The 23,782-nt window shown below is 49.5% G+C and overlaps 2 protein-coding genes across 3 annotated transcripts; one reads left to right on the forward strand and one right to left on the reverse strand.

Moving 5' to 3' along the window:
- The first annotated feature begins 442 nt into the window (after positions 1-442).
- LOC117310609 (RNA-binding motif protein, X chromosome-like) lies at positions 443-9,557 on the forward strand. 2 transcript variants are annotated; one of them, XM_033850326.2, is made up of 9 exons: positions 443-551; positions 1,260-1,366; positions 3,466-3,593; positions 3,690-3,745; positions 5,742-5,885; positions 7,046-7,157; positions 8,100-8,225; positions 8,324-8,412; positions 9,159-9,557. In XM_033850326.2, exons 1-9 carry the CDS (start codon positions 443-445, stop codon positions 9,434-9,436), a joined length of 1,149 nt encoding a protein of 382 aa, XP_033706217.1. In that variant the 3' UTR covers positions 9,437-9,557. The 2 variants fall into 2 exon arrangements, with proteins under 2 accessions (XP_033706217.1, XP_033706218.1); XM_033850327.2 differs by having other exon boundaries at positions 3,466-3,562; positions 3,683-3,745.
- A 6,294-nt stretch (positions 9,558-15,851) lies between these two features.
- Positions 15,852-19,989, reverse strand: LOC117310616 (testis-specific Y-encoded protein 1-like). Its single transcript, XM_033850330.2, has 6 exons — positions 18,754-19,989; positions 17,538-17,615; positions 17,238-17,349; positions 16,984-17,129; positions 16,799-16,868; positions 15,852-16,077 (listed from the first exon to the last, which is right to left on the reverse strand). Exons 1-6 carry the CDS (start codon positions 19,297-19,299, stop codon positions 15,929-15,931), a joined length of 1,101 nt encoding a protein of 366 aa, XP_033706221.1. The 5' UTR covers positions 19,300-19,989; the 3' UTR covers positions 15,852-15,928.
- Between the last annotated feature and the right edge of the window lie 3,793 nt (positions 19,990-23,782).

The raw sequence follows: 23,782 nt of genomic DNA on the forward strand, positions 1-23,782 counted from the left end.
TGATGCATAATCAAGAAAAATGTGAGTAGATGGGAAAATTTTGAAAATAATGTTTAAGGTATTTTCTGCACAGTTCATAAAACTTATTAACTGTTAGATGTGTAGAATGCAGGAGCATTTTTTATTGCTTATTTTTTTGTTGTTTTTTGGAAATGAAGCGTTGAACCCTGCAGCTCAAAAGAATTTACAGTTGCCTTCTAATCTGATTTTTACATACAGGTTTTTGTAAGAGATCTATAAAAAATGGAGCATTTGTTATGCCAGTGCTTGTTTTGCTTTGTGTTTCAAGTTTCCTCTCTTTTAAGTAAGAAATGGCAAATAATTTCACTGATATTGGGTACTTTACTTGAGTTTTAAACAGGTGTAATAGTTTGATACTTTTGGCTTATAATTTATTTTTTGCTATGAGTATAAAGATATATTTTTAATTACTTACAGAAAAATGGTGGAAGCAGATCAGCCTGGGAAACTGTTCATAGGAGGCCTCCATGCTGACACCAATGAAAATTCTCTTGAAGTGGTATTTGGGAAATATGGTCACATTATGGAAGGTAATTTTTAGAACCAATATATATATCTATTCAAAGCAAATGTGTATTAAACATACACCACTGGACAGCTAGGTTATAATGCTTTTTCTGTTTTTAACACATGAGCACTTTTTATTTAAGTTTCTACTTTTTATTAGGAAAGCACTGGGCAATGAGGGAAAGTGTACACCTTAGGGGCTCCTACTACTGAGAAGGGAAAAAAGCAGCGTTATTTTCTTCCCCCGACCCGTGCTTTGCAGCATGCAGGGTCTTAGTTACCTGACCAGGGATCAAGCCCACACCGAGTGGCATGCGGCATGTGGATCTTAGTTGCCTGAAGAGGGGTCAGACCCGTGTCCCCTGCATTGGGAAAGTGGAGTCTTATCCACTGGACCACCAGGGAAGTCCCAGGGCTTTTTAAATATACTGTGGTCATAGGACATGAAATGGGAAGAGATATGCTAATTGTAGAATGGTTGAAATTATTGACTCTATTTTTAAAATACTGGAAATGATATAAAATGGAAAGGATTTTTTTGGTTTATGTGTTTTTGTTTTTTGTTTCAGTGTTAAGTAACTTTCAGGAGGTTGTTACTGTACTGTGTCCATAACATCAAATTGAGTTAAGGAGGCCTTATGAGAAATTGTCAAAGGATTGATTATTTTGAAAATATGAAAAGTTCAATTTTATGTGAAATTTTAAATTAAAAAGATTTATGTGTATTACAGTTATTTTGATGAAGGATCGGGTAACAAACAAGTCTAGAGGCTTTGCTTTTATTACTTTTGAGAATTCTGCAGATGCAAAGGATGCTGCCAAAGATATGAATGGAAAGGTAAGAGTCTTTTAATAATATTTTGTGTTCTCCATTTAATACTATTTCTAGATTGTTTCTCTTTTTTCTAATTTTTTAAACTAACATAATGCCATATAAGCCTTCACTCTCCTTTTTGTCACATAAGTACTGGATTGTCTGGTTGGAAAGAGATTGAAATTAACATTAGCTTTAACAATATATTTTAAACCTGTTTTAGCATTCAAACATAAAAGTAAATAAGTTTTAGCCTGTAGAGCTCTCCCCAATATCCCATATTGTTTCTGGTTTTTTTTTTTTTGCTGTACGCGGGCCTCTCACTGTTGTGGCCTCTCCCGTTGTGGAGCACCGGCTCCGGACGTACAGGCTCAGTGGCTGTGGCTCACGGGCCTAGTCGCTCCGTGGCATGTGGGATCTTCCCGGACCAGGGTACGAACCCGTGTTCCCTGCCTCGGCAGGCGGACTCTCAACCACTGCGCCCCCAGGGAAGCCCAAAACTGTACTTTTAATTGCATATTTGCTCCAAGATTTTTTTTATATTGTAGGTAATATTTTTCCCATTTTATATTGCAGGTAATATCTTTTTATATTCATCATACTGTGAATTGTTAATTGTTAAAATTACCTCCAGTGCTTCTCAGTTCTCATAGTGTGGAACACATACATTAATTCCCTTTTTCTATAGCTTGGTTTCTGGTATGCTGCAGGCACTTGGCACATGTTGACCCTTTTACTTTACTTTCATATTTTAAGGTATGGTAGTACCTAAAAGTTGACTTTGAGTCATGATTTTATTTTGGGTGCAGAGATAAAGTTGCGTTATGAAGAACAGTTGATGGTGATCCGCCACCCCCATTTTCTTTGTTTTCAAGCACAAGAACGCGTAGTCTGTGTAGACATTAGTCTTCACTTCTTTATTCAACAGATATTTTATTGGCAGGCATTGATTTAGCAATTGATTAATGGTTGTGGGTAAGACAAAATACCTATTTTCTTGGACACTTGTGTTCTAGGGTGAAAGATGAGAAGCATACAAGTAAAAATAAATGCAATTTCATATGCAAAAATATTAAGGGAAATAAAGTAAGTAATTTCATTAGAGCTTAAGGGGAGTGGTGGACACTATTTCTATACATATAGATCTAACAATGTTATATCCTGAATGTTGGGAGGGAGGCAGCCATTCATAAGTCTATGGGAAATATTTTGGACCCAGAAACAGAAAAGGAGGCCCTAAGGTGGGAACACATGGCTGTTGAGGCTGTTTGTATTGGGCCAGGGCCCATCCATATCCACCAGAAGTCTTAGTAGGAATTCAGCATTTAAAATTGTTTTCCAAAAATAACATGAAACAGCTAGAGTGTTTTATGTAGAGCAATTATATGATGATTTGAATTATGTTTTCAAAAATCACTTTGGCATCTATAGAAGGTTAATTTAGGAAGCTGTTGGAAGATTAAGAAATGTAAGCATTTCTGAAACATAAGAATATGAAGTAGTATTATAATAAGTTACTCTTTGGGGACATGTTTAAACAATTGAATAAGGCAAGAGATGTTAAGGACCAAATAAGTGCTCTATTTAAAAAAAAAAACAGGGAAATTATTAGAAGTAAATACAGAACAGCAATCATGTTGGAAAATTTTCTTTCTCTTAATATTTAATAAATGCTAAAAATAATTAGAGTAGGAATAACCATTTTGAATAATGGATAATTCCATTATTCCAATGAATAATTTTATTTTTTAAATGACACGTATACTTTTATATACCCTTGGGACACTGAAAACTTTGAATGGTAGAAGTACAGAAATGAAGTGAGTTTAGTTATCCATTATAGAAAATAAAAGGGTATATTCTCTCATGATAAGTGAGAGGTATTAATCTTCTTTTAATACCAGAGGACATTTCAGCGAGCTGTAACTGCCAATACATACACTTTGTGTTGGATGACTTACTGAAAGACTGTTACTAATTAAATCTCATTTATTTGGCACGGTGAAGGACACAGTCATTTCAGAAGAAAATGTTTGCTTTGTGGAAAAAATACTGATCTTGAACTAGTGCAGTAGTAAATAAATTTGATGTAATGTTACTAATGTTATACTTAATCTTTTTAGTCTTTGGATGGAAAAGCAATTAAAGTAGAGCGAGCCAACAAACCATCTTTTGACAGCGGTGGTAAACAGAGACCACAACCTCCTGCAAGAAACAGGGGCCATCTGAGAAATCCGAGACATGGAAGAGGAGGAAATGGAAGAGGAGGAAATGGAAGAGGAGGAAATGGAAGAAGACGAAATGGAAGAAGACGAAATGGAAGAAGACGAAATGGAAGAGGAGGAAATGGAAGAGGAGGAAATGGAAGAGCAAGAGAGCATCCCTCACGTGGAGGACACTTGGGTAATGTTTTAAAATACAAGGCTGCAGCCATAGGACCGGAAAATCGTAAGTTTAACTGTATAGAAACATCTCAGTTTTTATTCCATCCTTTATGAGCAAAGTAGTCTGTAAGAATTATTAGATGATGAATTACATTGATAGTCAGAAGTATTTCTAAGTGGTAAAGAATTATTGTAGTTATAAAATGACTTAACTAGATAATATGCAAAAAGTTAATCACCTTACAGGGAAATAGCATAAATTTTAAACTAAATTCAGTCTCTTTTACCATTATTACTAATTGCCTCTTTTCTTCAAGAAGTTTTCTACAGAGTGTACTACTATCGATCATACATTAGAATTTTTCACTTTAGGGCCAATAACTTTATATGAGTTTAAGTCAATGATTCATTAATAATCTATTAAAAATACATTGATTAATTTTATTCTGAGAGTAGACTTATTGCATCATAAAAATACTAGAGAATCTTGAAAACTACACCACGGAAAATAAAAGTCACTCAGAATATCCACAATTCAGGGATAAACACTTCATATTTTAGGTTTCACCTTGCAGTATTTGTCTTAAGTGTATGTGTTCAGAAATCTAAGCAAATCTCCATTGTCATTTTGATATGAGGCTTTCCTCCCTGGGTCTGTTGTTTGCATTTGGGGGAAAATACCTTAGGGAAATAAATAGGGCTTTAGATTCTAAAAGGTGTCTTTGATTCAGGAAAAGAGTAAAAACCTCTGCTTCAGAAACATGTATGTTTTCTTTCTGTGTGTATTAGAGGAGAAAGTCGTTGAAAATATATTTTTTGAATTTTTTCAGAGAAGTTTTCTACTTAGTAAGAAAAGGAGGAAAAGCACTTTGTATTTCAAAAACTTCCATATATTTAACCACCTTTGCTTCACCTATTAACCATAACCAGTCTTCAGAAATAAAACATTTGGTTTCTTTTTGTGTTAATTAGATGTGTGAATTTTAGGAAATGTTTTTTGAAAGTTCAGTTAAAGGGTGTGCCCATTTTAAGATAACATAGTTTTGTTCTTTTCCCACTAACTTGATCTTGAGAAAAGTTTACCAGTTCGTATTCTGCCATGTGTAAGAATACTCATTTTTTCTTGCCTGTGGCACTACAGGGGAATTGGAATATATCTAAACATCTTTCTGGTTAGAAAGGTAAAACATAAATTTTCAGTATTTAATGTGCATTTCTTAAATACTATTAAAATTGAACGCAACATAGCCCTTTTCACTGAAAAATCAACATTAAGAGTTGATCTGTGAATAACGCAGGCTTGAACTGTGGGTCAACTTACAAGCAGATTTTTTTTTCAATACATACATATTACATCACTACGTGATCCAAGGTTGGTTGAATCCATGGATGCAGAACTAGGGGTACTGGGCCAACTGTAAAGTTATAAGCAGATATTCTCCTGCAAAGGGGGTTGTTTGTATGTATATACTTAACTGTTAGGTAATGCATTTTTTATTCATCTTTTTTATTTTTAATGTTTTGATCTATACCTAGGATGGAGCGGCTGGGCCCATGGGCCATGGCCGCTGAGCCTGCGCGTCCAAAGCCTGTGCTCTGCAACGGGAAAGGCCACAACCGTGAGAGGCCCACGTACCGCAAAAAAAAAAAAAAAAGCTTCCTTGACACCAGAATTATATAACTAATAACTTATCATCTTCCTCCTAAACTGATCAAAAATTCAGGTTTACATTTAATTTATCCAGGTTTTTCTGTACTCTCTCTCTTTTCCCCAAACTGCTTTCATACCAGTGGTTCTTGAATTTCTTGCTAGATTTTCCAAACTGACTTCTACAGTAAGTCTTTGAACTGTACTAACTTATGTGTCATATGAGCAAACAATCTTACTGGTTTAGACAAATATGAAAGCTGAAGACTGGGGTAATTGTTTAGTGAAAATTTATAACAATAAGTGAAACTTGACCAATGAAAAAATGTTGATTCTAGTTAACTAAAAAGATTTCATTTAAACACAGGTTGTGGTGGATATACTCCTAGTCTCAATGCGAGTTCTTCCAGGGGACCCTTTCCAGTTAAAAGAGGACCATCTTCGAGAAGTGGAGGTCCTCCTCCTAAAAGATCTGCTCAAAGACCAAGCAGTAGTGGGATGGGAAGACAAGGTAAATGCTATGTAATGCAGAGACAGTTGATTCTTATTAATGAAAGTGAGCTATTTTAAACAGAATGTTTAAGCAAAATGGAAAGTGAGAAGTATATGAACATGTTTACCAATCACTAATTTATTGATTGATTTGTGCTTGGGAAATAATCTTTTAGTTTCTAATTATACATGTAGTAGGTGATTAGCAGTGCAGTGGGGAAAACATTGCTTGTATGTCCATGTTTGCTATAGAATTCCTCTTAATTTAAGTTGTTGCTAACACTTTTTGGTTAGTAGGCTTCTTTATCACATAGTTTCAATATCAGAATTTTCATGAAAACTATGTCCTGTGAGAGAATGTTCTGGTCTGTAGAGTAGTTTAGCTATGTATATTGGCCACCTGGTTTTTTATTTAATTATTATAAACAATAACTGAAACTTGCCATATGAACTGTAGTTTGTGCTCTTAACTTTTTTAGCACTGTTTTCTGATCCTTAATATGGTACGGACTTGAAACAGTCATTTTCAAATTGCCATTTTATGTGTAGAATATTAATGAAGCCAAATGTAGCACGGTATTGACTTCAAAATACAACAGAAGCTAAGAAGCCTACCCTTTCCATTATTAGATGGTTAGCCTAGTGAACAAACAAGAGAAGAGAACAAACAACGTCCTAGTGACCTCTAGGAATTAGGAATAAGAATTAACACATGAAGAGAACATTATTTATGGGAGATAGTTTCATATTTTGGAAGTGGTACAGTGTTTTTCAAATGAGCCCTTTATTGCTAATAAACAATAGAAGTCACTATTGCTATCATCATAAAAGGTCAATAATTAAGGTTGTACACATAAAGGAGAGAGCCAACCACTTGGTGATTGAATATGTGACAGTAGTTACCAAAAATTAATTATTTGCTCAAATTTTGAGAAGTTTTCCCTACTGCTGGTAATTGAAAGGGTATGTGAAATGTATAGGGAACGGGAGATGTACCGAAAATAAAATGTTCAGTGGTATCATTTAAAGGGAAACAAAAATGTGCATAAATGGAATTTTAGAAGGAGTAGTTTTTTAAAATGATTTTGGAGAGAGGAAGGATATCAGACTTTTGAATTTTTCCTGGAAACATTACTGTCAATTTTGAGGTACTTAAACACAAGCATTTTTAAATTAAAGGCTCAGTATCACGTGGAAGACATTATGGAGCTTCTCCTCACAGAGAGCCAGTCTCTTTTCGGAGAGTTGGCTATATGTCACGAAGAGATGGTGGTTATGCTACTAAAGATAGGTAAGAAAAAACACAGTATATGAATTAAGCCATGGTTAATTTTGTTGTTCTTGCTGAAATTTACCTAACACGAAATTGAACATTTAAAAGTGAACAATTCAGTAACATTTAGTACACTTAACAGTGTTATGCAACCACCAGCTCTGTTCAGTTCCAAAACATTTCATTACCCCAAAATAAAATTAATAAGCAGTCACTCCCATTTTCTCCTGCCTTGTCCCTGGTAGGTGCCCATCTGTGTCCTTATCTATGAATTTATCTAATCCTGAATATATCATACTAATGGAATCAAACACTATGTGACCTTTATTATCCAGCTTTCCCTTAGCATAAATGTTTTCAAGGATCATTCATGCTGTAGCGTGAATCACTACTTCTGATCTTTTTTTTTTTTTGGCTGACTAAATATTCCATTTTATGTGTGGTTAACATGGTTTGTTTATCCATCTGTGTGGGTTATTCCCATCATAGTGCTGTCATGAATACTCCTGTACAAGCATTTGGGTACCTGTATTCAATTCTTTTTGAGTGTATATATACTTAGGAGTGGAATTCCTGGGACATATAGTAATTCTTTAATTTTTTAAGGAACTGCTAATCTTTTCCACAGAGCCTGTACTATTTTACATTTCTGCCACGCACATACATGATTTGTTTCTCTGCATCTGCACCAGCACTTGATATATTCTGTTTGTTTTTTTTAAATTATAGCCAGTCTGATAGGTGCAAAGTAGATATTTCATTTTGGTTTTGAATTGCATTTCCCTAATAAATACGTTGAGCAGCTTTTCATGTCCTTGTTGGTTATTGTGTATCTTCCTTGAACAAAAGTATATTCAAGTCCTTTGCCCGTTTAAAATTTTTTGTCTTTCTGTTGTGTGAATTCTTTATATATTCTGGATATTATAAGTTGCATTTAAAATTTTATCTGCTTTATTTAACTTATTCAAGCAGAGCTTATCCAAGCTCCCGAGACAGCAAGGATTATACTCCACCACGTAGAGTCAATGCATACCGTTATTATGGACATTCAAGTTCTTGGAATGATCATCCCTCTGGAGAACATAGGTAATATAAAGTTTTGTGTTTTTATCAAATAAAAACATTCTTTTAAATTATGTGATCGTGACACGTAATTTAAATCTATGACATTCTTTTAAATTTAGTGATCGTGATGGCTGTGGTGGAAGTCGTGATAGAGATTATTCTGAATATCGAAGTGGAAGGTCTTACAGGGATTCATATGGGAGTTACGGTAGGAGTGCAGTTACAACCTGTAAATCATAGAATTAGACTTAACCAGATCGTTGTTTACTCTAATTTTACTTCAATTCCTCAAAGGTAAAACTATGTTTAGCATGGCCTTTTTGATAAATTAAAGACCTTTGAATTGTTTTCTTAATAGCTCACTTAAAATGCAATGAAGGGTAAATTGACAGTCTCATCTTTTTTTCTCATTACAGAAAAACTATTTTAACATTTTTCTTTTTTTTTTTGCGGTACGCGGGCCTCTCACCGTTGTGGCCTCTCCCGCTGCGGAGCACAGGCTCCGGACGTGCAGGCCCAGTGGCCGTGGCCCACGGTCCCAGCCGCTCCGCGGCATGTGGGATCCTCCCAGGCCGGGGCACGAACCCGTGTCCCCTGCATCGGCAGGCGGACTCTCAACCACTGCACCACCAGGGAAGCCCCTATTTTAACATTTTCAAATAATCAGTAGAGTGCTATTAAAAGTATGAAGCATAGGAACGTTATGAAAGTGAGAATTTCAGTCCATTTTCAGAAAATAACATTTACTTTAAAATAAACTACTTAGGCTGAAAAATATTGCTCGCTCTTTTAAATAAATGTGAAAGCCCTTCACTGTTGCTACATAGTTTATATTTTCATAGCAGAGACAGATAAAGCTTATCTTTTCAAATATTTAGCACTTTAAGTCATGTTATATGATACCAGAAAAATTTGTAATGTTTAAATTTAGTTTATGAATCATTAACTTCACAGGTGACTCCCGTGGTGCACCAGCAGCACGAAGGGCCCCTGTGACTTACGGTGGAAGCAGTCGCTATGATAGCAATACAACAGATGGATATGGAGGAGGTCCGGAAGGTTACTCAAGCAGCCAAAGTAATACTTATTCAAGTGGTCGTGAGCGTGGAAGACAAGAACAACCAGGGTTTCCACCCTCTGTGAATGGGGGCTACCTTGCTCCTCGTGACTCATACAGTAGCTCAGGTTGTGGGGCTTCCAGGGGAGGTTATGCGGGAAGCCAATATGAATGAGAGGGCCAAAGCAGATATTAAAAATAACACTCAGTTATGTACCAAATGTTCTTTACAAAGGAAAAGTTTAAGTTGTTTTCTTTAATTGATGCTTGATTGCTACTAAAACAAAAATGTTGGTTTGGGGGGAAGAGGCATATATTAACTTTCCCTTTATGAATATTCAGAGAAAATGACAACATGGAATTATTCAAAGTACTTTCATAGTTGTTAATGTTAGTTGAAAAGTAGAAGTTGTGTTTAAAATGTAATGCTCAGAATTTTCAGAGTAAAAAAATTTCATGAAATATTTCTTGTTAATTATACTGCTGAGTTAAACAAGCATAAAACTTTTGTTTGGAGGATGAATTGTGCTGTTTGCCTAAACTTTTCCTTTGTGTCTTTGAACATGAATGTATTCAAAATTAAGCAATGTGTTATTTCTCCATCGCAAGCTGTGACTGTTTTCCAGTTAGGCTAAACAAATTACATGTTCCTTTTTGAAAGCTTAAACATATAAAAGGTTTGAGAAGTCTCCAAAAAGGCTGAAAAACAATGTTTACATTATTACTGACATTCTATGTGCCTTTATCCTTTTAAAGCAATAGTATAGGGCTTCCCTGGTGGTGCAGTGGTTGAGATTCTGCCTGCTAAAGCAGGGAACACGGGTTCGAGCCCTGGTCTGGGAGGATCCCACGTGCCGCGGGGCAGCTGGGCCCGTGAGCCACAACTACTGAGCCTGCGCGTCTGGAGCCTGTGCTCCGCAACAAGAGAGGCCGCGATAGTGAGAGCCGCGCACACCGCGATGAAGAGTGGCCCCCGCTTGTCACAGCTAGAGAAAGCCCTCGCACAGAAACGAAGACCCAACACAGCCATAAATAAATTAATTAATAAACTCCTACCCCCAACATCTCCTTTAAAAAAAAAGCAATAGTATAAATGAAAGGAAAATTTACACATGTGAATGTAATGAGTTTAAGAAATCTTGAGGTTAAGTATCTATTTTCTGATTCATGTTCAAGTGGCAGATGACCAACGTGGGAATAATGATAATAAAACCAATTTTCCATTAAATGTAAATGGAACCAGTTAACTTTTCTGAGTATATATCTTAGTGAAAGTTAGTACCCCTGGATTGTAAAACATTGGGAAACGTTTCAAGTACTACTGTTTTTAACTTTATTTTGGCATGCCTGTGCCATTGGAGCCAGGAGTTCCCGCTCCAAAATCAGAAAATCAGAATCTGGTTTCCCTCGGGACCTTTAACCACTGGGAACTCTCAGAAAATGTACAAGGAAATGCATGGTGGCCGAAGTTGCTGGATACTTTTCTTCCAGGGGACAGAGAGCCCGAAGCTCTGTGGCATGAGAGGGGAGTGTCCGGCAAACCCAGCTCTTTGCTAGACTTGAATTCCTTTGCTCAAGAGCAGAAAAGCCACGCAGTGAAGAGCTCCGTCTGAGTGTCTGTCTCCCCTCTGTCTTTCTCTCTGTGTGTGTATGTGTGTGTGTGTGTGTGTGTGTGTGTGTGTGTGTGTGTGCGCGCGCGCGTTCTTGTTTCTGTATGTATCTGCTCCCTCCCTCTGTGGCCCACTCTCCTGGGATCCCCTCTGGATACTTAAACTCTCCGAGAAATTCTACCTTGCCTGGCACCAAAAGACCTCTCCTCGTGTGTGATTGGCACCCACGGGTTCTCGGACTTTGTGTGACCACACGTTTGCATAGTGCCTTTCAAACGCTCGAGTGGCAGGCAGAAATTGCCTTTCTGCTAGCCAACATAAGGTGACAAGCGTCCCTCCGGGAACGGACATTGACACATGGCACAAGACGAAGTTGACTCGGCCATGCTGTGTTTTGAGAGACCGAGAGAGGGACGACAGGCTTTGGTGGCACTGGGGAACGCCAGAAACTTTATTTGGACACGTGCGCACACACTGAGGTGCTGAGGACTGCACCCAGTCGAGGGCCACCACGCACGCATGCATGCCTTCACCACTGCCAACCCGAGGATGTGAATTTTGCCGACCCTAAGGATGCCCTGTGAAAGTGGTTCTGCTCTCGTCCACCTTCCAAATGAGATCACATCCCAGCCCAGCCCTTCGCCCCAGTCTTGTGGGACAGGGGAGCAGGGGTAGAATCCAGCTAAGCCATCACGGCCATACTCCTGAGCCACAAGGGTTGTCAGAACATTAGAGTGATGTCTTAAACCAGCAAAATCAGTGTGAGGCAGTCGGTTATGCCTCGGTGTGGGTCGGTGTGCCAAACCTTATGAAACAAAGGCCAGGTGTTTCTCAAGGGCCTACACAGGGGTGGGGGGAAAGGTTGCTTGTGCACTGGAGAAGGAGATAAAGGTGGCTGTAGCTGAGATGGGAGTGGGGCTGGAGGGGTGGGGGGTGGGTCTTTCCTCTTTGGGCCTGGGCATCGGGCCCTTTATGATTCTCATGTACTTTGCATCCTCCCTGTCCTTCCACAGGTGCTTTCTTCCTCCCTCTAGTCTCAGCCCCTGGTCGAGGGTGCTGGCGTGTGATGCCGCTTACACTTTGCTCCACGGGTGGTATCTCTGGGCTGGATTCCCTGGCTTGGGGGCTTCAACTGGCCCACAGTTTACGTACGTTCTATAAGCTCTTTAAGCTTTTCCACGTCCCCGCGTCCATCCCAACGTCCACGCATGCATGACAGTAGTCGTGCCTATTCCTGAGCACGCACGTGCACACACGTGCCCCCCCACTACCCCCCCCCCACACACACGCCACACACGGGCAGGTAGCTATGCAGAACTCTACACGTACTTGTTTCCACGAGAAAGGATTTTGGTCAGCGCCCCCTTGTTTACTGTTCCAGTTGTTTTCTGTCCCCCACCTCCCCTCTGTGGATCTAGCCCACGTGCACATTTAGCTCCACGGGTTGTTCTTGGAACGATTGCCCTGCCTGTGGGACGGTGTGGTTGAAAGTGAGTGCAGTGGGAGGCTTAGTCACGTGCACCTGTGTTCTGTTTCCTCCCGGTTGCCTTGGACAGGGTGACTGTGGGGAGCACGCAGGCTCGATTCCATTCCCCGTGCCCCTGTCTGTGGCACCATACAGGAAGACAAGGTGCTAGGGGCCCAGCCGACTTGGGACACGCTTTCCTCTTCCTGGAGCTCTCAGGTTGGTTCGCGTGTCCCCGGGCCGTCTGCTTAGATAGGTGCTCCAGGGCTCCCTTTGCTCTGTAGGTGTTTGTCCTCAGCTGGTTTCTCTTTCCCCCTCAGGCAGCTGTGGGAGGCCACTGGGAACCAGTTCGTGACTACGTGTGTGCTACAATGTCCTGAAGGTGGATGCAGCACTTGGGTGAAGAAATTAGGCTCTGAAGGTGAGGCTGAAAAGATGAGGTGGGCTCCCTTCCCGTCTGCCCTGTTTACTGCTAAACACGCACAGGGCCCCCACCCTGATGGCCACCCTGGGAATCTTGCCTGCCCCGGGGGCCAGCGTCAACCCGTCCCTGGTGCAGAAAGCAGCACCCTCTTCATTCGCCGGGAGGCCCTCTGCCCACTCGGGGCCTCACTGACTTCATCAAGGACAAGGCTACCTTTCCGTTCCTCTCGGTAGCTCTGTGTTGGCCGAGCCTACCGCTCGGCTGTAGGTCCGCTGACCCCCTGGTAACGGGTTGGCCAGGTGACACCGAAGAGCCTGACCTAGAAACCAGGGGCCCTGCCAGTGTCACCTGGGGCAGACCTCCTTCAGGTTCTGTGTGATACACAGAGAGAACGTGCCCCCAGCGGCACCGGGCAGAGACGTGCCAGGAGAGAAGGGCATAGGGACCGGAGGATGTGATCGCTTTAGACAGGCAGCGAGGCGGGATATCTGACAGAGGGGCTCCTGGCCGCAGTCAGAGAAAAAGACACGAGCTCATGCGCGGAAATGGCAGGGCCCCCAACACGGGCAGGGCCGAGCTTAGAAGCTGCCTCACAAGGGACAAGGACACCAAGACCCTGGCTGACTTCAACACAGAAACCGTCTTCACAGAGATGGAGCCTGCGTGCTCCCTCCTGAGTGGATGAGGGAGATCCCCGCTGGACAAGAAGTCATACGTCTCAGGGCCCCAATAACCCGATATGCCAAGGGACGACGCGGTGAGGGACAGCATGGAGGATGTGGGCCCTCCGCCTTGAACAACAGCTACAGGGGAAGCCCCGCGTGCCGTGCCCCAGCGGGGCTGACAGGTTTCCACCCTCAAAGTCGAGGCTTTGTTCCCCAGGGTGACTCTCAGTGAGGCACATCCACTGGGTTGGACCACGAGGCCCCGGCGGTGGGCACCCGGGGCCACAGCGGGCAGTGTAAGCCTTCCTTCCCCACCGGGGGGTGGCCTGACCATTTCTGCCACATCGTGCCTGGGCAGGTGGGCCGCACCTGAACCCAGCCATGGCGCCTTACGCGTGGGTGGCCCAGGTCAAGCTGTGGGAGGACGCTGTCCAACCTTCCCTCTAGCCTTTCATCCTTGCCAGGCCCCTCCCAGCAGCGCTGACCAGGGCAAGAGGGCTCCAGGGACTTGGGCCCGGCTGAGGGTCGGAGGTCCCCCGCTGCCCTGTGTCCCACGTGCAGCCGCAGGGCCACTGCACGTAGTTTCCCTTTGCCTCCACGGTAGGGAACCCTAGGCACCGGAGTGTGGGAGCCACGAGGGAGGCTCCCTTCCAGCTTAAGGATCACGGAGCTGAGGAGGGACAGAGTCCCTGTCTGTCTGTGTGTCTGTCTGTCTGCCTGCGGGGACAGCAGCCGGAGCGGGGCAGGCCTTCCTCTCTAGGCCACGGCTGTGTGCCACCCTAGAAGTGTACACCACGGCCCTCAGGGCTTCAGATCCCCAAGGCTGATGCACGGCAGGGCGCAGCCAGTGCAGCTGGGAGGCGAGGACGAGGATTCCTGAAGCTGCCCTGGTGCTGCAACCCTCCTCGGTCTTGAAACAGCTGCGGGGGCAGTGGGCACCCACGTGGTCTCAGGAGTCCAAACAAGCAAAGGAAGGTCAGCGTGGCCGGTACCACAGGGACAGAGGTGCTCCCCTTGGAACCAAAGTGCAGGCAACGGGGAGGGAGCGCGGCGGACCGCGCTCCTCTCTCCCAAGCCCAGCTGCCGCAGAGTCGGTCCCGGACCTCGTGCATTGGGCCAGAGGTGTGCCTGGAAAGCAGCTGTCTGCTCAGGAAGGAGCACTCCCGGTGCCCGCCATCCCTTCCCCTCACCTGCCCCGGGCCACCCCCCATGCCCCACCCCAAAACGGATCCCTGGGCCTCCCGGCCCGAGGTCTGTCTGCTCCAGGGCTTTCTCTTTCCCGAGGCCTGGCGCACAGCAAGCTGAGAGGAGCCTGCCACGTAGCGGGGTCCAGGCCTGCCGAAGGGATGTGCGGATGGAGGCTCCCAGAGGACGAGAACTGCTCACCGGACGGTTTCTTGAGGAGAAGCGTGCTCCTCTTGGGCATTAGTTCCGCTAAGCGTCCCGCCCCCTCCGCTCCCTAGGGCAGGCTCGGATAGAGGATTTTAGCCTCTGGGTAGCAGAGACTGAGTAACAGTTACGTGCTGCCCCTCGGATCGCCGGGGCGGGAAGCAAGGCAGGCGGCACACCTGCGGTTTGGGAAGGCAGGTGGGTGCCCTTCAGCCGCTTCCCCTCAGCCCTCAGCCCTCACCTTTGCCCCTCTGCCTGTTGCATGCAGGGATGAGAGCCCAGGAAAAGGAAGGGATTCACGGGCGGCCTTTTGCTCACGAGGGAACGGGGCTTCTCTCTGGCAGTTCCTCTCTTCCCCAGTCAGCAGAGCCTGGAAGCCAGCAAGCCGTCTGCTGCGCCCGCAGGCATTGCTCTCTGTCACTGTCCCAGGGTCCCTGCATGCAAACAGCCCGGCCCCCTTCCTTGTCTGCTCGCTCACTCGCCCGCACGCTCACACTCACCCACGCCGCCACCGGGGCACACAGCGACACGTCACACCGGCGTCTGCCTCACGCGTCCTTGGAACGCTGCCCCGCGGCGCGGGCTGCTAGTGCCCGCAAGGATCCCACGCTCCCACCCTGTGTGCTCAACGGTCAGCCTGAGCTTAAGGAGTCACCTGCCTCGCGTCGTGCCAGTGTGCGCCAGACGTCCTGGACGGAGGCTGCTGGCTCAGGCACGGGCCCTAGGCGGCACCAGGCCATTAGGCCCCTGCAGGCCAGGGCCCTTCCCTGTCTCCTTGCCCTGCCTGCGGAGCAAGTCTCCAGTTCAGCAGGCTCTCTTTCTTTGCCTCCTCCTCCTTCCAGTCCCTGCCCTGTGAGGAAGGCCCTGGGCCTCTCCGGAATCCCACATCGTCCTGCCCTCCCCACGTCCTCCACTTCCCCAGGCCCGCCATCTCGCCCACAGACAGGGAGGTCCGCAGGCACGGGCTAAGAAGCCCCACACCACTTGATTCACTCGTGAATACTCCACAAACCCCCGTACCTATACACACACACCAAGACAGGAGCACTTGTGAGCGTGTTTATGTCTCTCTGGGCGTCATTCCCAGCACGTGGGGCCCCGCTCTCTGGAACCTTCATTGGCCATCCTTTCCTCGTTTCTCCCGTGGGCACCCGAACCGCGTAGGTAGACACCTCCACCCGTCTCCCACATCTGTAGACGCCTCCTGACTCTGGTGCTCTTTGGCCAACCTCTGAGGCTCCCCCGGTGCCTTCATCTCTGGGTCTGGAGTGCGCCCGACACACAGACACGTACACACACACAGGAGCACAGGGACGGGAACACAAACGGGGCACAAGGCGTCTCAGCAGGGGACACTGGCTGTGTCCAGCAATATGAGACATGGCGTTGGTGGGCGGTAGGCCCGGCCCTTTTGTGGTCCCTTGCCACTTCCTGCCCCAGGTCCTCAATATTGTCCCCAGCTAGCCTTGTGCCGTTTCCGGGACTGTCTGTGTGGTGGTGCTGGGAGGCTCAGGGATGGACGTGAAAATTCAAAGAAGACTCGGAAAGTCAGCAAAGAGGCGGGAGGAGACTCGGAATGAAGCTCCTCGGCATCTGTAGGCCTTTGCCAGGAGGGAGGGGCCAGAGGGAGGGGCCCAGGTGATCCCCAGCTGAGGGCAGGCTGAAGCCAGGGACTGATGATTCACACACAGGTGCCTGCTTAAGGAGGTGCTTGCCTCTTTCATAGACACCTGGGGCACTCACCCTGAAAGTTTAGCTGGTTAGAGTCCTGCTACTCCGTGTGCCCTACAGTCCTCCCGGCTCCATTCTCACCCTGTCACCCGCCGCCAAGGCCGGGGTGACCTGAAACCCAGCTCCGCCCACAGTGTGCTCTCAGCCTGAGCTTTCCCATTTGGGAAAAGGGAGAGCCCCAGTGTACCCGGACCACACTCATTTCAGCGCCCAGCCCCTGGGCTCCTTAACCACCTGTCCTCGTCTCAGTTACCTGTCCCCGTGGGGCCTTCCTCCCTCGGGTAGTAGCGCAGAGGATTGGGCCACAGGTCCTCGCCGATGATCTGGTAGGGGAAAGGGGCCAGGTCGGGACAGGGCAGGCCAGGCCCACGTCCCTCCCCCCAAGCAGCCGGGGGACTCCAGCGTCACCACCGCTGAGGGGGACCAGAGGCACCCCACCTCAGCAATCTTGTTAGACCCTGGGCAGTTGTGGTCAGACAACCAGTTGAGGAAGTGAAGGCCGGTGGGGTCCTGCCTGTGGCTGGGAGCTCCCCGTTCATAATCCCAGAACCAATAGATGCTAGTGGAACGAGACGCCCTGTATCCTGGAGGAAGACAGGGGAGACAGGAAAGGATCACAGTCACGGTGGCCCAGCATCCACGCCCTTCCCCAGCCTCCCCTCACCCCGCAGCCCCGCGGGAGCCCCTCCTACCAGCGATGCTAAGGTGATACTCCTTAAGGATCACGTCATTCCAGAAGTAGGGGTTGGGTCGAAAGAAAAACTTCAACTTGCAGTGGTGCCTCGGATGGCCCAGTTCCTTCACCTGCCACGCCCAAGAGGAGAAGAAGGGCAGGAGCTCTTCTAGGGGTCCTGAGCTTGCCTGCTTGGCAGCCACGAACCATTTTCCCTTCCCTTCTCCTGCTGCTTACACCCAACCTTTAAGGACAACCCCGCCCCCTCCCTACTGGCCACCTGCCTCCACCCACGACGCCCCAGTCTCTCCAGACTGACCTCCAAATTGATCATGTAGCTAAGCAGGTCTTCATCTTGGTCACTGATCACGGCCGAAATCTGGGGGTGGTTCATTATCTGCTTTAGGTCAAGGAGGCTTCACATGCCACACCTCAGGGAAGGAAGAGCTACAAGCCGCAGAACCAGTCCCCAGACCCGCCAGAGGAAGAGACTGCAGCAGCAGATCTGCCAGATCTGTAAGCGCTAACGCCCATCCGGCCCTCAAAGACATCCTCGGCCCCTGCCCTGCCATCAGACGCGCTCTTGCCTGTGGCTGCCTTGGGGTCCAGTGCACCCACCCGGGGAGGGCCTGTTTCCTGAACGAACCTGATCTCTACCTGACCTGTGTGTGCTGGGTGCCGGCATGTCACTCCGTAAGCGGTCTAGATGTGCTGTCGCTGCCTCATGCCTTCTCTTACGCCGTGTGTGCATGGGCTTGTGGGTGTTTGTGTGAGTGCCTGTGTGTGTGTGTGTGTGTGTGTGAGTACGTGCACGTGTGTGTGTGTTCAAAGACGAAGCCTTGGGCCTTTGCCCTGTTTCCTGTCTTCAGAAGGGCCTGCGTGGGTGTGTCTGGAGCTCTGCAGGACTCACAGGGTCCACGGGGAGGTCAGGGGCGTGCCTGCGCCTGTGTGTCTTCCACAGACTCGAGTGTGCTGGTGAAAGGCCTGGGGAGGTAAGGATTCTTGCCGGCCCAAGAGCGTGTCCGGGGTCCTGGTGTCCGGCCAAGGACAGCTGCCCCTTACAACTTCACCCTGTGTGCAGGCAGGACCTTGTGCTTTTGCACTGAGGCAGCTGGAACAACTACACGGGCTCTGACTGACCAGGACGGGTATTGGGACTTCCGCTTGTCTCCTGCCAGTTCCCCGGGATAATGCACACTTCCAGTAACTGCTCTGTGTGAGGGGTGCTCGGGGCTATTCCCAATTGTGACCTTGCCACGGGCTCTTCCCTCCACCCTGGGGAAGTACTGCTGTGCACGCTGCAGGCCAAGACCATTCACCCAAAGTTTTCGCTCAGACACCTACAGCTGTGGCCTCCCTCTGTTCCTGCTGCCTCTTTGGAGCCACTCATGCCCTCCTGTACCCACATTCCTCAGTGCTCTTGGCCTGCACCTGCGCCCACCGCTCCCCCTCCCCCACCCCACCCTCACCCCCGCCGCTCCTACTCCTGCTCCTCCTTCACCGCAGCCAACCCCAAGGGGCCTCTGTAAGGATACGGCTCTGGTCCAGAAGCCAGGGATGCCCTGAATGATGGCGCTTCTGCCATCCAAGTGAGACTCCCGCCGCTGACAGATCCTGCGCTTGAGCCGAGAGTAGGTCCTGCTGGCTTGGGTATTCAGAGTGCTTAGCTCTAACTGCAGGGCCTGCAGCGCCTCCAGCGGGGACCCGGTGATCGTGGGTCGAGGCCCTGGCTCTTCCTGCCCCTGCTCCTGGGGCTCCTCCTCCGGCTCTTCCGCCACCACCTGCTTCCGCTCTTCCTGCTCTTCCTGCTGCTGCTCCTCCGCCACCACCTCAACCTCATCCATCATGTCCTCCACAGGCAGCCAAAACACCTCCCCGATACGCGCCACCTCTCCCTCCAACAGGGCCGGGCATTGCTGCACCACCTCCCCGCTAAAGATGGCGGCCTCCTCGCCCCCACCATCAACTAGTGCCAGCACCCTACCCACCTCCCGCACCACACCTGGGGACCCGCGGGCCCCTGCTTCCTGAGGACCCCCTCCCACACCTAGAATGACCCCGGGTCCCGCCTCACTGCCCATGCGGACCTGGCTCTGAGCTGGGGCAGCGGCGAAGGTGCGGCAGCTGGAAGCTCAGCACGAGGGCCGAGCACCGCGCAGGCCTAGCGACTAGAATCACGCTTCACTGCGGACTGAACCGTTCCCTGGAGCCTCTGCGGTGAAGAGCGCTGAAACGCATGCGCAGGAGCATTGGCCGCCAGGCATGCGTGTCCAGGTGGCAGGAAGGAGTTCCAAGCCACGCCCAGGCCGCTCGGCCCCATCACGACCAATCAGGGCGAGGACAGTGGGCGTCACCCTCGGCTGCCTCGCCCCTCGCCCTGTGGAAACAGGCCGGCCTCTGGGATTGCCGGGTCGCCCCAAACACCCGTTCCCCACGCCCGGCTTAGCAGCCCAGGTTCCACAAAGAGCTGGCTTCCAGGGAGGCCTCCGGCCTTGTGTCTGGGGTGCCCTGTGATACCTATGTGGCCTGTGCCAGTTGGAGCCAGGAGTTCCCGCTCCAAAATCAGAAAATCAGAATCCAGTTTGCCTCGGGACCTTTAACCACTGGGAACTCTCAGAAAATGTACAAGGAAATGCATGGTGGCCGAAGTTGCTGGATACTTTTCTTCCAGGGGACATAGAGCCCGAAGCTCTGTGGCATGACAGGGGAGTGTCCGGCAAACCCAGCTCTTTGCTAGACTTGAATTCCTTTGCTCAAGAGCAGAAAAGCCATGCAGTGAAGAGCTCCGTCTGAGTGTCTGTCTGTCTCCCCTCTGTCTTTGTGTGTGTGTGTGTGTGTGTGTGTGTGTGTGTGTGAGTGTGTGTGCGTGCACCTTCTTGTTTCTGTATGTATCTGCTCCCTCCCTCTGTGGCCCACTCTCCTGGGATCCCCTCTGGATACTTAAACTCTCCGAGAAATTCTACCTTGCCTGGCACCAAAAGACCTCTCCTCGTCTGTGATTGGCACCCACGGGTTCTCGGACTTTGTGTGACCACACGTTTGCATAGTGCCTTTCAAACGCTCGAGTGGCAGGCAGAAATTGCCTTTCTGCTAGCCAACATAAGGTGACAAGCGTCCCTCCGGGAACGGACATGGACACATGGCACGAGACGAACTTGACTCGGCCATCCTGTCTTTTGAGAGACCGAGAGAGGGACGACAGGCTTTGGTGGCACTGGGGCATGCCAGAAACTTTATTTGGACACGTGCGCACACACTGAGGTGCTGAGGACTGCACCCAGTCGAGGGCCACCACGCACGCATGCATGCCTTCACCACTGCCAACCCGAGGATGTGAATTTTGCCGACCCTAAGGATGCCCTGTGAAAGTGGTTCTGCTCTCGTCCACCTTCCAAATGAGATCACATCCCAGCCCAGCCCTTCGCCCCAGTCTTGTGGGACAGGGGAGCAGGGGTAGAATCCAGCTAAGCCATCACGGCCATACTCCTGAGCCACAAGGGTTGTCAGAACATTAGAGTGATGTCTTAAACCAGCAAAATCAGTGTGAGGCAGTCGGTTATGCCTCGGTGTGGGTCGGTGTGCCAAACCTTACGAAAAAAAGGCCAGGTGTTTCTCAAGGGCCTACACAGGGGTGGGGGGAAAGGTTGCTCGTGCACTGGAGAAGGAGATAAAGGTGGCTGTAGCTGAGATGGGAGTGGGGCTGGAGGGGTGGGGGGTGGGTCTTTCCTCTTCTGGGCCTGGACATCGGGCCCTTTGTGATTCTCGTGTACTTTGCATCCTCCCTGTCCTTCCACAGGTGCTTTCTTCCTCCCTCTAGTCTCAGCCCCTGGTCGAGGGTGCTGGCGTGTGATGCCGCTTACACTTTGCTCCACGGGTGGTATCTCTGGGCTGGATTCCCTGGCTTGGGGGCTTCAACTGGCCCACAGTTTACGTACGTTCTATAAGCTCTTTAAGCTTTTCCACGTCCCCGCGTCCATCCCAACGTCCACGCATGCATGACAGTAGTCGTGCCTATTCCTGAGCACGCACGTGCACACACGTGCCCCCCCACTACCCCCCCCCCCCACACGCCACACACGGGCAGGTAGCTATGCAGAACTCTACACGTACTTGTTTCCACGAGAAAGGATTTTGGTCAGCGCCCCCTTGTTTACTGTTCCAGTTGTTTTCTGTCCCCCACCTCCCCTCTGTGGATCTAGCCCACGTGCACATTTAGCTCCACGGGTTGTTCTTGGAACGATTGCCCTGCCTGTGGGACGGTGTGGTTGAAAGTGAGTGCAGTGGGAGGCTTAGTCACGTGCACCTGTGTTCTGTTTCCTCCCGGTTGCCTTGGACAGGGTGACTGTGGGGAGCACGCAGGCTCGATTCCATTCCCCGTGCCCCTGTCTGTGGCACCATACAGGAAGACAAGGTGCTAGGGGCCCAGCCGACTTGGGACACGCTTTCCTCTTCCTGGAGCTCTCAGGTTGGTTCGCGTGTCCCCGGGCCGTCTGCTTAGAGAGGTGCTCCAGGGCTCCCTTTGCTCTGTAGGTGTTTGCCCTCAGCTGGTTTCTCTTTCCCCCTCAGGCAGCTGTGGGAGGCCACTGGGAACCAGGTCGTGGCTACGTGTGTGCTACAATGTCCTGAAGGTGGATGCAGCACTTGGGTGAAGAAATTAGGCTCTGAAGGTGAGGCTGAAAAGATGAGGTGGGCTCCCTTCCCGTCTGCCCTGTTTACTGCTAAACACGCACAGGGCCCCCACCCTGATGGCCACCCTGGGAATCTTGCCTGCCCCGGGGGCCAGCGTCAACCCGTCCCTGGTGCAGAAAGCAGCACCCTCTTCATTCGCCGGGAGGCCCTCTGCCCACTCGGGGCCTCACTGACTTCATCAAGGACAAGGCTACCTTTCCGTTCCTCTCGGTAGCTCTGTGTTGGCCGAGCCTACCGCTCGGCTGTAGGTCCGCTGACCCCCTGGTAACGGGTTGGCCAGGTGACACCGAAGAGCCTGACCTAGAAACCAGGGGCCCTGCCAGTGTCACCTGGGGCAGACCTCCTTCAGGTTCTGTGTGATACACAGAGAGAACGTGCCCCCAGCGGCACCGGGCAGAGACGTGCCAGGAGAGAAGGGCATAGGGACCGGAGGATGTGATCGCTTTAGACAGGCAGCGAGGCGGGATATCTGACAGAGGGGCTCCTGGCCGCAGTCAGAGAAAGAGACACGAGCTCATGCGCGGAAATGGCAGGGCCCCCAACACGGGCAGGGCCGAGCTTAGAAGCTGCCTCACAAGGGACAAGGACACCAAGACCCTGGCTGACTTCAACACAGAAACCGTCTTCACAGAGATGGAGCCTGCGTGCTCCCTCCTGAGTGGATGAGGGAGATCCCCGCTGGACAAGAAGTCATACGTCTCAGGGCCCCGATAACCCGATATGCCAAGGGACGACGCGGTGAGGGACAGCATGGAGGATGTGGGCCCTCCGCCTTGAACAACAGCTACAGGGGAAGCCCCGCGTGCCGTGCCCCAGCGGGGCTGACAGGTTTCCACCCTCAAAGTCGAGGCTTTGTTCCCCAGGGTGACTCTCAGTGAGGCACATCCACTGGGTTGGACCACGAGGCCCCGGCGGTGGGCACCCGGGGCCACAGCGGGCAGTGTAAGCCTTCCTTCCCCACCGGGGGGTGGCCTGACCATTTCTGTCACATCGTGCCTGGGCAGGTGGGCCGCACCTGAACCCAGCCATGGCGCCTTACGCGTGGGTGGCCCAGGTCAAGCTGTGGGAGGACGCTGTCCAACCTTCCCTCTAGCCTTTCATCCTTGCCAGGCCCCTCCCAGCAGCGCTGACCAGGGCAAGAGGGCTCCAGGGACTTGGGCCCGGCTGAGGGTCGGAGGTCCCCCGCTGCCCTGTGTCCCACGTGCAGCCGCAGGGCCACTGCACGTAGTTTCCCTTTGCCTCCACGGTAGGGAACCCTAGGCACCGGAGTGTGGGAGCCACGAGGGAGGCTCCCTTCCAGCTTAAGGATCACGGAGCTGAGGAGGAACAGAGTCCCTGTCTGTGTGTCTGTCTGTCTGCCTGCGGGGACAGCAGCCGGAGCGGGGCAGGCCTTCCTCTCTAGGCCACGGCTGTGTGCCACCCTAGAAGTGTACACCACGGCCCTCAGGGCTTCAGATCCCCAAGGCTGATGCACGGCAGGGCGCAGCCAGTGCAGCTGGGAGGCGAGGACGAGGATTCCTGAAGCTGCCCTGGTGCTGCAACCCTCCTCGGTCTTGAAACAGCTGCGGGGGCAGTGGGCACCCACGTGGTCTCAGGAGTCCAAACAAGCAAAGGAAGGTCAGCGTGGCCGGTACCACAGGGACAGAGGTGCTCCCCTTGGAACCAAAGTGCAGGCAACGGGGAGGGAGCGCGGCGGACCGCGCTCCTCTCTCCCAAGCCCAGCTGCCGCAGAGTCGGTCCCGGACCTCGTGCATTGGGCCAGAGGTGTGCCTGGAAAGCAGCTGTCTGCTCAGGAAGGAGCACTCCCGGTGCCCGCCATCCCTTCCCCTCACCTGCCCCGGGCCACCCCCCATGCCCCACCCCAAAACGGATCCC

Source organism: Tursiops truncatus, assembly GCF_011762595.2.
Source record: "Tursiops truncatus isolate mTurTru1 chromosome Y unlocalized genomic scaffold, mTurTru1.mat.Y SUPER_Y_unloc_1, whole genome shotgun sequence".
Classification (NCBI taxonomy): domain Eukaryota; kingdom Metazoa; phylum Chordata; class Mammalia; order Artiodactyla; family Delphinidae; genus Tursiops; species Tursiops truncatus.